Source organism: Gopherus evgoodei, chromosome 3 (assembly GCF_007399415.2).
Source record: "Gopherus evgoodei ecotype Sinaloan lineage chromosome 3, rGopEvg1_v1.p, whole genome shotgun sequence".
Classification (NCBI taxonomy): domain Eukaryota; kingdom Metazoa; phylum Chordata; order Testudines; family Testudinidae; genus Gopherus; species Gopherus evgoodei.
The window spans coordinates 83,828,798-83,841,044 of record NC_044324.1 but is presented as its reverse complement, the minus strand read 5'-3'; the positions used below and the strand labels follow the sequence as shown (position 1 = coordinate 83,841,044).

General features: G+C 40.4%; 1 protein-coding gene across 2 annotated transcripts in view; it reads left to right on the top strand.

The window, feature by feature from the left end:
- The window catches only part of MMS22L (MMS22 like, DNA repair protein), a 159,169-nt gene that overhangs the window by 21,916 nt on the left and 125,006 nt on the right, over nucleotides 1-12,247 (top strand). For both annotated transcript variants that reach the window (XM_030555976.1, XM_030555977.1), the window contains exons 6-9: nucleotides 1,952-2,039; nucleotides 2,152-2,329; nucleotides 3,651-3,744; nucleotides 10,912-11,042. In XM_030555976.1, coding sequence (XP_030411836.1) covers nucleotides 1,952-2,039; nucleotides 2,152-2,329; nucleotides 3,651-3,744; nucleotides 10,912-11,042 — 491 coding nt within the window. The remainder of the gene's footprint in view (nucleotides 1-1,951; nucleotides 2,040-2,151; nucleotides 2,330-3,650; nucleotides 3,745-10,911; nucleotides 11,043-12,247) is intronic.

Sequence of the window (12,247 nt, the reverse complement as noted above, 5' to 3'; positions counted from 1 at the left end):
CTACCCACATGTTCCTTTGTGGTACCTGAATCCGGTGCTGTCACGGCACACGGGATCCCCTCCCTTTGGCTTCCTGCTCTCTTCTTCTCCTGTCCTGAAAGGTTGCATTCCTGGTTGCAGTAACATCTGCCTACCCGATCTCAGAGATTAGGGCACTCATCTCGGAACCAAGGTCCAGCTGAGACCACATCCAACTTTCATGCCCAAGATGGTCTCCCAGATTCATATGAGCCAGGACATTTTCTTACCTGTCTTTTTTCCAGAGCCACATAAATTGGAGGAGGTGCATAGGCTGTATTCCCTAGATGTCAGGAGGGTGTTAGCCTTCTACATTGAAAGGACCAAGCCATTCTGCAAGTCGACACAATTGTTCATCACGGTAGCCGGCAGGATGAAAGGTTGCCCAGTGTCTGCACAAAGAATTTCATCTTGGATCACCACCTGCATTCACTTCTGCTGTGAGCAGGCGACCCTTATTGCGCAACCCCCGGTGAATGTAACTGCCCACTTGACCAGGCGTCTTCCGCAGCCTTTCTGTCCCAAGTTCCTATCAAGGACATCTGCAGGGCGGCCGCTTGGTCATCCGTCCATACATTCACGTCCCACTACGCGCTTACCCAGCAGGCCAAGGATTACACTGGCTTCAGTAGGGTACTTCAGTACTATAAGTCGCCAGACTGTGAACTCCAAACTCATCTTCACAGACACAGCGTGTGAGTCACCTAATGGAATCAGCATGAGCAAGCACTTGAAGAAAAAATGGTTACCTACCTTTCATAATTGTTGTTCTTCGTGATGTGTTGCTCATGTCCATTCCATTACCTACCCTTCTACCTCTCTGTCAGAACTGCCGGCAAGAAGGAACTGAGAGGGTGTAGGGTCGGTGGCACCTAATAAACCGACACACGAGCGCGGCGCTCAAAGGGGGCACCACAGCCGACCCTATGAATGCCGCTAAGACAAAAACCTCCAACAACTGTGCATGTGGGGATGCACACACCTGAAATGGAATGGACATGAGTAACACATCTCGAAGAATAACAGTTACGAAAGGTAGGTAACCATTTTTTGTATTATTTCAGGGACTTCTTCCAGCTATAAAGCCAGCTTGATTTGGTGAATCAGTTCAGAATACAGAAGTGCACTTAGTAACAAGGGCGTTATCTGTGTTTTAAACATGTTATAGAATTCAGAGGTGTCTCCATCAGATCTAGGACTCTTCCCTGATTTTAATGATGAAATTATCTGTTTCTTCTCTGTTATTGGACCAGCTAGTACATCTCTTTTTTTATGTATCAGTCTGGACATTTTAATAACCTGCTGTATATTAGCTCCCAGATCTTCCAAATTTTTGTATATGTTAGTGTAAATTTCTCAGAAATATTTTACTAGTATCATGTGAAGTTCTTGTAAATGTGGTCTCTGCTGTGCCGCCAAAACCTTATCCTCCCTCCCTGTCCTATGCAGCTGAAATGTAGCTTTTAAAAATGCTTTTGGGCTTCAGTGTCCACATAGTGTACCTAGGAATTTGTCTGATGATGGTGTTTTTCCATTCTTCCATCCCTCCTTATTAAAACTAAAACTAATCCATAACAATGCTTGCTTACATCGTCACAGATTCTAAAGTTGTGCTTTTCTGTTTTTCTACTGTGTCAGGGAAAACAAGTGAAGATAATGTGAATGTTTCCCACTATACTGAACTATGTATAGCATTTTCTCTTTCTTTTACCTTTATCTGGACCGTGTTTTGTGATAGTTTGCGTGGAGGATACTTAGCAGAGAAAAATAGTAATATAACATTTTATTTACAGTTGAATGATATTGTTTAAACAGAATTGCTCTTGGAACTTATTGTGAAATATTTTTGATCACTACAGTATCATTAGTGTTATAAATCATTTATTTCAAAAGAAATCTTTATGCCTCTAACTTGTTAATTTTCTGTTTTCAGGTCAGGCTGCAAACCTACACTCTGAAGCAGGCAACATCAGACATGAGTGTATTATATTTCTGCATTATGTGAAGGTATTCATCTTCAGGTGAGATTACATATGCAATTTCAATATCTAGTTAACTTATTGTGTGTATTTAGTTTTGAATAACCATCTGTTATGCACCTTTTAATTATATATTGATGTGCTGTTCATTCAGATACCTGGAATCACACAAAACAGAGGATGACGGGCTACTTCATCCATATGAAGAACTGGAAGTCCAGCTCCCTTCTGTGCTCGTTGAGGAGCTTCATGCCTTGACCTTACATATTGGACATCTGTATGAACTTCCAAGTAGTATCCTGGGAGCATTTACCATTCAACATCAGGCAAAGGTTTGGCTTATCTTTTCAATACATCATACAACAGTCCAGATTTGACTCATTCAAATTATGATGAATAAAAATTAGTTTTATTTAAAAAATGGGAATGCATCTCATGCACTTATTAGTTAAGTGTCATCCCATATGGCTCAAACACATTAGTTATTTTTTGACATTGGGTGTATTAGACCTTGCATTTTCTTTGTACAATATTTCCCTTTTAGAATCCTTATTGGCATTATGGAGATAAAATGGAATTACATTTAGAGGTGAATAAATAGGCTTGAGCAATCGGCTTGTTGTGGTGCTGTTGTTTGTTTTTTCAAAAATTCATTGTGTTTCTCCATGATGACAATGAGAACTCTGGAGTTCCCAACTAGAAGACGCACTTTTATAAAGACAAATTCTGAAACTTGTCTAAAACAGGAAAAGAGCATCTTTGTGCAGGAGAAAACTGCAATAACTCTATTTCTCTTTCTAGACATTTAATAGACTAGAGCAGTATACAGTTGTAAGATTTTTCCATTTGGGGTAGGGAATATTTTTTATTTTGTTTAAAAGGAATACCATGATTAGAGCGCTATGCAAATCATTACGGTGAAGGATAGTACTAATGGTAAAGAGTGACATTTAGATTCCTGTCATTCACTCCGTTTGAGTCAAGAACTGATGAACTGATGTTCTCTGTTTCTAAGGATGGATGCGTTACACTTTGAAAAAAGAACAGGAGTACTTGTGGCACCTTAGAGACTAACAAATTTATTTGAGCATAAGCTTTCGTGGGCTACGTCTGATGAAGTGGGCTGTAGCCCACGAAAGCTTATGCTCAAATAAATTTGTTAGTCTCTCAGGTGCCACAAGTACTCCTGTTCTTTTTGCCGATACAGCCTAACATGGCGGCTCCTCTGAAGCCTGTCATTGCACTTTGAGTAGCTCTGGGATCTCAGAGGTTAAAATGGTTAGCGCTCTTGCCTCTGAATGAAAAAGTTGATCCTTATTATGGTCCATTTACCAGTTTTCTGCTGTCTAATAATGTGTATGCTAGAAGGGCACATGGGGATTTGGTGGTGCTTCACCTGTTCACCTTGTACTAAGATGTTCTGATTAGTTGGATTGTGGGTTAGATTAAAGATTTTGTGAACATGTAAACAGAAGACTAAGTGTGTGAGGAAGAATATTTTCTCTTTCGCTTTGGAGCACATCATTTAATGTGATACTTGCCATCAGTGGGACTCCACATGGTCATAGGAGTCTGCCTGTCCTCGTGGTTCTTAGTATAGGATCCACGCTTCGCTTAGGAAATATGAAATTAAAAAAAAATGTCTTATCACAGCTGTTTCCTCCATCGTGGCATTTACTGCATCTCCACTTGGATATCCATTGGCTAGTGCTGGAAATTCTTCATGTCCTAAGCGAGAAGATGCTGCGTAAGTCCATCTGTTTATGGTGCATGTTTGTGCTTTGCATATTTTTAGTGATTTAGTTTTTCTCCCCTCTCCCTTCTTCCTCCCGGGTTATATATGTTTCTGATCTGAAGTTGTCCAAATTATTTTACTTTCTTTGGGGATTAGTTTCTGCATTTCCTTAATTTTTTTTCTTTTTAATTGCTCTTAGAGACATTGGCTAAAATCAGGAGTGGTGACGGCAGGTTATTTCCAAGTTTTCCCACATGCTTTGGCTAGTGCATCTTAATCTGGATGTACAATACAGTTACTGATCCGGGGTTGATCCGTCCTAATGAAAGTTGACAATTAAATCAAATTGTATTGTGGATTTGTGCTACTGGGATTAGACTGATCCACCAAACTATTTTCTCTTGAAACTTCAAATGACTCAAGTTTAATTTAAAAAAATGCACCCTTTGAATGTTGCTTGCAAAAATCAAAAGGTGATGAACAGCATGCAATAATTTGATGTGAACTGGGTAGAAAGGGTATCCAGGCATGGGCTGGTACAGATTTGAAGAGAAGACCATAGAGAAACACGTTCATGTTATGTTGAGGCCATGATTTTTAAAAGAGGACACTTCCTCATCCGTTCCAAGCAACATGTCTGTGCTTCATTTATCAGAATTCTTGAGATTTTGTGATTGATTTAAAAAAAATAAATAAATCCACATTTTTGTCCACAGGCGACCACTAAGGAGGTATTGGGAGAAAAGAGAGACCTTGGCCAAAGGAGTGTGTGAAAATATAGTGAGGAAAGGGCAAACCAATATGTGGGGGGGAGGAAGTTTCAGTGGCTTTACAGTGCAAGGAGTAGACTGAAACTGTTATGGTAGCAACTAAACTAAAAGGTCAGGGAATGCAGTCGAGGAGACCAGCTTCAAAGCAATTCAGCTTGCTAGAGAAAAATGGTTGAACTACAAAGGAGGGCAATATGAGTTGCATAGTGAGGATTATTTATATATTGTTCATTTTGTATGTCAGCCAAGTCAAGCACAAAAAATAATTGTAGAGTACTATTTCTTTCCGCTTTCTGTAAGTGTTGTGTCACATTGCATTGAAATCCACTTCTAAATAATGGAGCTTCTAAATAATGGTCCAAGACTGGTACATATGGGCATTACAAAAATTGTACTAATCTAGACATTGAGGTATATGAGAGCCAGCTCCCGTTTAAGTAATTCATTTGCTGTTGTGGGGGTGGCGTGAAGGAGGCCAACAAGACTTCCTGTTACGTTTCCCTTCATAATACAGTGTTATGGAAAGGCAGATATATACTTGTCCAAGAACTACAGTAATATTTAACTGCCACATACAAGTTGGAGTAATAATATAATTTGACATTCATATAGCACTTTACATTAACTAATCTTCACAACATCCTATAAGAAAGATATACTAAAACATATAAGGGGCAGATTTTGTAAAATCTTACTCCATGTGGGATCCCATTGACCTTTCAGCTGAAATTCAACTTGACCTAAATAGGACCCCTCATGGAATAAGGTGTTGATCAACATGAGAAAAGGTAGCAGAAATTCGCCCATAGCTAATACATTATATAACTGTACAAAATCTATTGTAGTAGGATGTTGCATAGTAAAGAGTTTTCAGCAAAAACAGTTATAAAGTGTATGTTCACTTGAATTCAGTAAGCTTAACTTTGATATTAGCTGCCCTCAAGCAATGAATTTCTAAACATTTATATTACTTGCTTTTTTTTTTAATGTGTACAAAAAATTTTAAACCCTTGATTGCTCAGTTACTTGAGGCCCAATGCAGCTTCTATTTAAATTAATAACAAAGTGCCTCATTATGTCACTAAGAGCAGTACTCATGCTTGGTCACTTACCCACAGTGTTGCGAGTCCTCCAAAATATTCATCTTCGATTTTGTTCAGCAGTTTAGTTATGGATTCAGTATCCAAAAAAAATCTTGTATTTCTGTGCAAATTCTGCGCTACTGCCTGCATGCATAATTAATGATACATGCATATTTTATTTTTTTGTGCAGAAAAAAGCTGCTGCTGAAATATTGCTGCCGTTCTGCCTTTTGCCCACCAGAGGGCACTATGCTGCAAGAACAGCAGCTCCCTGCCAGCAAGGGACAAGAGAGAGGCTGTAGTGCCTGTCAGGCCAAGTCAGGAGATGGGGGGCTATGGGTAGACAGACAGTGTGAGGTGTCAGGCAGGGGCTCATAGGGGCTAGTACAGGAGGACAGACTGGGGCAGAGGCTGAATGGGAGTGGAGACAAAGGATCACGGGGGGGAGGGAGGTGCAGGGCCACATGTTGATGGAGAGGGAGTGTAGAGCTACACAGAGACAGAGGGTGTCTGGGTGGGGGCACGCAGAGACAAGTGGAGATGGGGGAGAGGGTACAGAGACACAGACCGGGAAGTGGCTGGGTTAGGACACAGAGCCACATGGGGAGGGATGCAGGACCACATGCGGATGGGGGGAGTGGGTGTCCGAGTGGGAGTGGAGGGACACATGGACAGGGAGTGAAGGACACATAGGGGTGCAGGGACACATGGGGACAGGGGCAGATGTGCCTGACTGAATGGGAGAGGCTAGGGCTCAGCCAGGGTCTGCATGTAAGAAGCTCCCTAACAATCCCTCCCCGTCCCACAAAAATGCCTGTTCCATACTTTTCCCACCCATATCCAACAAACCTCCAAGTTCACACCCAGGTCTCTTCCCAGCAATTTACTTCCACCTCCCTCAGCTCCTCCATTATCCTGGACTCCTCCCAAGCCTTTGCACTGTTTCTGAGGGACATGGGAAATACAGTTCTGTATTGTAGTTTAAAGGGATTATTACTCAAGAGTCCTGTATTAATATGTCCAGTAAGGAATCTATTTGTCAAAAAAAAAATTTTTCTGAATCCTTTTTTTTTGTCTGTCTTGTTACAGACATGCTTGCTGACAGGTATTTTGAAATAAATGACCCAAAATAATTGAAACTGGTTTGATTATCTTGTATTATTTTGACCAATGAAATATGCAGAATTTTAAAATATTGTGCACAAAATTTTTACATTTTTGGCACAGAATTCCCCCAGAAGTAAAGAATCTTGTGTATACGGGATCCACAAAGATTTGTAATGAACAGAGAGAGATGATGATGTGTGAGAGGGTTGGGGGTTAAGTGTTTGTCTTTTGAGAACTCTTTCCAAACCGTTATTTTATTTTTTTTATATAACACCAACGGTTTGCAAGGCATGGAAGACAAGGTCCCTTCCCCACAGAGCTTATAATTTAAACAGAGAGAATGCATATAAGCAGAGATAGAGGTATGGGAGATGATGAGAGCACTGTGATTTGCTGGTGAAGTTAAGCATTTTCCATGATTTAAAAAAAAAAAAAAGTAAATGAGTGGATTTGGTGGGGAAAAATTTGGATTTTGGGTTTCTTGAAATTGATGTTGCTATGAATTTTTTTTTTTCCTTCAGGAAGCAATTTAAAGAGCCTTTTTATACTTGAGAGCTGTTAATTGTTGTTCAGATTCTGGGTGGAAATCCATACACCCTCTGCACATTGGGAGGCTTGAGTTTTAGCATTAAAATTCAATGAGACAATAGTATATGCATTAACTTTAGTGGGCCTTTCATCTTCTATGCCTTGTAGCACTCCTAGGCTCTTGTCCTTTTTTTTTTTTTTGTCTCTCTGAAGCAACTTAGGTGAAACCCTGACTCCACAAAAGTCAGTGGGAGTTTTGTCATTAGCTTGAGTCTTCAAGAATAAAATGTGGGCTCAATTCTGCAAGACTTCTCTTCCACTGCTGTCAGTGGGAGCTCAGCAGGTGGAGGCCTTGTAAGATAAAGCCTTATGAGGTGTCCAAGGTTATGGCACCCAATACTCTTTCCTTAGTTATCTGTGTAACTGTCTCCATATGTTCTACTTGGCATAGTGTCATGCCAGCATTTTACACAAATACTTTTTAAGGACAGTGCTAGATCTCCCTTCCAATGATAAAATTGTTTGTGGTCAGTTCATGGGCCTGTAAAACACGTAACGATTTTAGAACACACATAAGAACAGCCGTAAGACGAATGGTCCAGCTAGCCCAATATCCTGTGTTCTGCCAGGGGCTTCCAAGGGAATGAACAGAACAGGCAATCATCGAGTGATCCATCCTCCCTTGTCTACTCTCAGCTTCTGGCAAACAGAAGCTAAGGGCAGTCAGAGCATGAGGTTGCATCTTTGACCATCCTGGCTTATAGCCATTGATGGACCTATCCTTCATGATCTTAACTAGTTCCTTTTTGAGCCCTGTTATAGTTTTGGTCTTCACAGCATCCCTTAGCAACGCGTTACACAGGTTGACTGTGTGTTGTGTAAAGTACAGTAACTCCTCACTTAATGTTGTCTGTGTTAACGTTTTGTTGTTATGTTGCTGATCTGTTAGGGAACAAGCATGTTTAAAGTTGCGCAATGCTCCCTTATAACATCGTTTGGCAGCTGCCTGCTTCGTCCACTGCTTGCAGGATTCTCTGGATGAGCAGCCCCTCCTTGAGGGGATTAGAACCAAGGGGGCCGGCAGCTCCCCCATCTCCCCTAAATTCCCTGTAGGATATGTAGCTCGGCAGCTTCCCAGCAGCAGTTCAGCCTTCCTGCTCCTGCCCTGCCCTCTGCCTTCGAGCTGCTTCCCAGAGCTTCCTGTTTGCTTGGGGCGTGGGTGGGCGGGAGGGGTGCTGGTATCAGGATGTCCCCCGCTCCTGCCCCTCCTCCCCCACTCTGTACCCGCTCTCCACCAAACAGAGGAGGGGACAGAAGGAGCGGGGTGAGCTTGCTGGAAGCTCTTGCTTCCTGTCTGAACTGGCTCATCTGCTTAAAAGGCAACGTACTTGAAGTGGGGTTAGCAAACTTAAAGGGACAATACACACCTCTCTCTCACTCATGCACCCCCCCCAGCACTTTTGAAAGTCAGGTTGTGCTGTTGTGCATGTGCTTTCAGGAGGAGGGAGTGGTGCGCTCCAGCTGGATAGCGTGGGCTCATCATCATGTTCAGCTTTTTCAGGGAAGTGTTTGCAGCTATTGCCCAGCATCTATTGTTTCCTTCCTCCATGCTGCCTTGTAGAGTGTTAGACTACATTAACAGCAGTGTATTAACCCTTGAGGGCTCAGCTGAGTGCTAGTTCATCATTCAGCAGCAAGGCATTCCCTGGGAAATATTCCACCCTCTTACTCCACCACCTCAACCAAGCTTCACAATCATTCATTGCTGTGTATGATATTAAACTGTTTCTTTAACATTGTTTAAAACTTATACTGTATATGTATATAATGTCTTTTGTCTGGCAAAAAAAATTTCCCTGGAACCTAACTCTCCCTATTTACATTCATTCGTACGGGGAAATTGGATTCACTTAACATCGTTTGGCATAAAGTCACATTTTCAGGAACATAACTACAGCGTTAAGGGAGGAGTTACTGTACTTCCTTTTGTGTGTTTTAAACCTGCTCTCTATTAATTTCACTGGGTGACCCCTAGTTCTTGTGTTATGTGACTGAGTAAATAACATTTCCTTGTTCATTTTCTTCACACCAGTCAAGACATCTGTCATATCCCTTCTTAGTTGTCTCTTTTTTCCAAACTGAAAAGTCCCAGTCTTTTTAACATCTCCTCTTATGGAAGCTGTTCCATACACCTAGTAATTTTTGATTCCCATCTCTGTGCCTTTTCTAATTCTAATATATCTTTTTTGAGATGAGGCGACCACATCTGCACTCAGTATTCAAGATGTGGGCGTACCATGGACTTATATAGAGGTAATATGATATTTTCTGTCATATTATCTATCCCCTTCTTAATGATTCCCAACATTCTGTTAACTTTTTTGATTGTTGATGCACATTGAGTGGATGTTTTCAGAGAACTATCCAGAATGACTCCAAGATCTTTCTTGAGTCCTAACAGCTAATTTAGACCCCATCATTTTGTACTTATAGTTGGGATTATGTTTTCCAATATGCATTACTTTGCATTTATCAACATTGAATTTCATCTGCCATTTTGTTGCTCACTCACTCAGTTTTGAGAGATCCTTTTGTAGCTCTTTGCAGTCTGCCTGGGACTTAACTATCTTGATTGGTTTTGTATCATCTGCAAATTTTGCCACCTCGCTGTTTGTTTTCCCAGTTCATTTTTGGATATGTTGAACAATAGTAGTCCCAGTACAGACCCCTGGAGGACACCACTATTTCCCTCTATCTATTGTAAAAACTGGCTATTTATGCCTATATTTCCTATCTTTTAACTTTTTATTGATCCATTAGAAGACCTTCCCTCTTATCCCATGAAGCTTACTTTGCTTAATAGCCTTTGGTAAAGGACTTTGTCAAAGGCTTTCTGAAAGTCTAAGTACACTGTATTGATTGGATCACGTTTGTTGACCCTCTCAAAGAATTCTGATAGATAGGTGAGGCATGATTTCTCTTCACAAAAACCATCTTGACTCTTTCCCAACAAATCATGTTCATCTGTATGTCTGATAATTATGTTCTTCAATCTTGTTTCAACCAGTTTACCTGGTACGGAAGTTAGGCTTACTGACCTGTAATTGCCGGGATAGCCTCTGGAGACTTTTTAAAAATTTGGCATCACATTAGTTATCCTCCAGTCACCTGGTATAGAAGATGATTTAAGTAATAGGTTACATACCACAGTTAGTTCCTCCATTTCATATTTGAGTAGCTTCAGAACTCTTGGGTGAATACCATCTGGTCCTGGTGAGTTATTACTGTACAATTTATCAATTTGTTCCTAAACCTTCTGTAATGACATCTCAGTCTGGGATGGTTCTTCAGATTTGTCACACAGAGGCGTTTGTTACTGAGAAAGTTTTGGAAATGAAGAAACTTTACTGCAATGTAGTGACTGCAGGGATTGTGCCAGCCAAGTAACTATATAATGCCAACCATCCTATTGTCAACCCGAATAATATCAAACTTTTATGAAATGGAGAAGACTATAGGGATTAATTTGGAATGAGAAAACTTTCCTCAAATAATTCTTCTGCTTGTAAACAAAAATGATATTCCTCTCAGAATTGTTTGTTGACCCAAATACAGTGAATAGGAATTGTTGTCTTTGTGTCCATAAATCAAGCCCAAGTATTAAGGAGATCTGATCTTTTGTTGTGTTTTAGGACAAATTGTGTATGCTCACCAATTTATGAATCTAACAGGAGAAAATTTAACCAATATCAGTTTATTTGAAGCACACTGTGGAAACCTCTTCTGTGATTTGATAAACTTGTCAATCAACAAATATACAAAGGTATTATTATTTTATTTCTTTTATGCAGAAAGCCTCTGAAAGCCGCAATCATAATCAGGGCTGCTTTGTGCTAGGTGCTGTACAGTTGCATAAGAAAACATAGTCCCCTGCTGTTGATGATTTAAAATTTTGCCTTAGGTTTAATATTCCCAATTTTTAAAGAGTGTTATTTATTAGACACTCGTATTGTGTTGCATTTATTCATGACCATCTGGCAATTGAATGGGAGAGTAATTTTGAATTGCACTGTGTACAGAACTGAAGTGTGTGCCACATTTAATAAGTTCAGTGTGCTGGGTTTCATTCCAAATATGAGCTGTAGATGCAGAAAATATCTTTCCAAACTCTCTCAAAATGAACAAAAAAAGAGAGTGACTACGACCTTGGCAGTAAGCTAACTGAGCACTTACTTACAATGTCATATCACAGTTTATATTTACACCACTCCTATTTCAACAACTTCAGCTTTCTGTTACAGCTTCTTTACGTTTGCCAAAGGAAACTTTGGGTAGACAGACAAACGCTAGCTGTGTTTAAGCTAGGATGCTGAAAATAGCAGTATAGCCAAGGGAGCAGGAGCAGGAACTCGCACTTGCCACCTGAGTACGAAGTGGCCCAGACCTTTTGGGTGTGTACTTACGCAGCTAGCTCATGTTACCCCTGGCTACGCTGCTATTTTTATTGCACTAGTTAATCAGAGCTAGTGCTTTTCTGTGTACCCGAGCAGCATGCGCCAAGCTGCAGTGTAATGTTCCCTTTTTGTGTAACCTCTTTATTTTATTTTTTTAAACATTGGTGCGCTGACTTTTCTTCACAGCCTCCTATCATTAGCAGATCTAAACTAGGAAGTCTAATTGTGCTATATACCAGCCAGTAGAGTAATCTCACATTCTTCTTTGATATATTGTCGCAGTTGGTTCTGCTCTAGGCACACACACACATCGCTGTTTCTCTATTCAGAGTGTGAGAGACTGAAAGGTAACTCACCACAAGACTGCTTTACATATTAAACATCAGTCGGAAAATAATTTCTCTAAACAAAAAGTAATAATCAGATAATACACATGACTCAAAATGTGCTCTTTAGAGCATGTTAAAATATTGTCTTATTGCCGGACTATCAAAATACTGGTATGTGAAATATTGTAGGGACATTGAGGCATTGTAACATACTCCCATGAATAAAAACTCTCATAAACAAATTC